General features: G+C 34.8%; 1 protein-coding gene across 1 annotated transcript in view; it reads right to left on the minus strand.

The window, feature by feature from the left end:
* SHCBP1 (SHC SH2-domain binding protein 1) overlaps nt 1-1,636 on the minus strand; it is a 33,408-nt gene that overhangs the window by 22,133 nt on the left and 9,639 nt on the right. The window contains exons 2-3 of the mRNA XM_008593865.1: nt 405-638; nt 145-313 (exon numbers count right to left, since the gene is read on the minus strand). Coding sequence (XP_008592087.1) covers nt 145-313; nt 405-484 — 249 coding nt within the window. The 5' untranslated portion in view covers nt 485-638. The remainder of the gene's footprint in view (nt 1-144; nt 314-404; nt 639-1,636) is intronic.

The raw sequence follows: 1,636 nt of genomic DNA on the forward strand, positions 1-1,636 counted from the left end.
TGACAAAGGGCAGCGCTCTCACTACTTCCCACTTCACAGAAAACCAGCTCTGAGAAGCACCTGTAAATACTTTGTAGAATTCATAAAACCTGGGGTGAATCAGAAGAAAAAAATGCCACCCGGAGAGATAAACTCTCCTTTTACCTGAATTTCTATTTCTTCCTTACAAGGCTCCTCACAAAGCCTGTCCCTGAGCAGGGACCGCAGTAGACCAGTCATCATGGTGGAGGAGACCACATGGGTGACCTTCTGACCACTGGGACGGACGCCTTTTGCTTGGATATTAGAATTCTTCTGATAACCAAACACATATCTTAAAGAAACCAAACAAACCTATCAGTTCTCAGTAAGATAGCTGGTAAGGAGAGATGCTAACTAGCTAAAAATAACAAAGACATACATACCTCAACAAAGGATTCTCAATGAGTTTTAGCTTTTGTTTCAACTGTTCAATCTCCGAATACAATTTTAACCCTTCCACCATGGAGATGTTTTCCTGCTCAGAATCAGAGCTACAATTTGACAAACTGCTTCTCAGATTTAAAAATTTCCTGTAACTGTCCTCACACTGAGACAACAGATTGTGGTAGTCAATGATAAGTCCTGAAGGAACTCGGTCTTCAAGTATGTCATAATGCCTGAAAGTTAAAGAGCAAATTGAAATCCATTGCCTTTTCAGCACATTTTCCTGTCATTAAAACAGCCCATTTAGTCCTCAAAGATCCAGTAAGAAAAGCGTTTTATAGTATATAACTCAGGAACATATTAAGTCTCTCTGAATAGCGTTCTATTCTAAGTGGAAGCTATTGAAAGTTTGAAGTACCACATCATTAAGGTCACTAATTTTTCTTCTTTTGAGGAGTTGGTTATTTTTTTTTCTTCGATTCATGCATTTTGCTTTAGAAACACTGAAAGTTCATGTTGCACATTTGTAATTATTATTTAATAAGAAAGCATTTTCTTCTTATATATTAGATTCAAAATCTAAATAAGTGGGTGGCAGGGGGCAATTTGGACATGAGTGTTGGGAAGGAAGTATCTTAAATCATTTCACAACAATGTTTAAGATTACCATATTTACAGAATCAATTAGAAATGATTCAAATCATCTAATCCTTCCTTGCATTTAAAGCACTACGGCACAAAATTATGCTGAATATTCCCTCAGGAAGAATATTAGAGAATTTCAAAAACACATGCCTTTGAGATAATGAGGGGAAAAAATTAAGTTGTCATTACTAAACCAGAGAATGATTAAAACAAAATAGTCGTACTGGACATCCTATCAGCACTTAAAATTTATTGATTTGTATACCTTTTCAAATATAAAGACAAAAAAAGTATTTCTAGGTGCAATAAAATAATTTATAAGTGTACAATCAAGTTAATGGACATAAAATTATGAATCTGAAAATAAAGTACAATATTATTTATCATTACCTATAGTTTTAAAATAATTGCTGTATTTCTCAGTTAAAAATATATTGACTAGCTGTGCCTTAGGCAAGAGCTTCTCAATCCTGGCTGAATAGTAGAATCACCTGGGCAGTTTTTAAAACTAGATTCTCAGGCCCCCATCCAGACCAATTAAATTAGTCTCTGGCAATAGAGAGGTTTTTTTCTTTTCTTTTCTTTT

This window comes from Galeopterus variegatus, unplaced genomic scaffold, assembly GCF_000696425.1.
Source record: "Galeopterus variegatus unplaced genomic scaffold, G_variegatus-3.0.2 Scaffold9762, whole genome shotgun sequence".
Taxonomy (NCBI): Eukaryota; Metazoa; Chordata; class Mammalia; order Dermoptera; family Cynocephalidae; genus Galeopterus; species Galeopterus variegatus.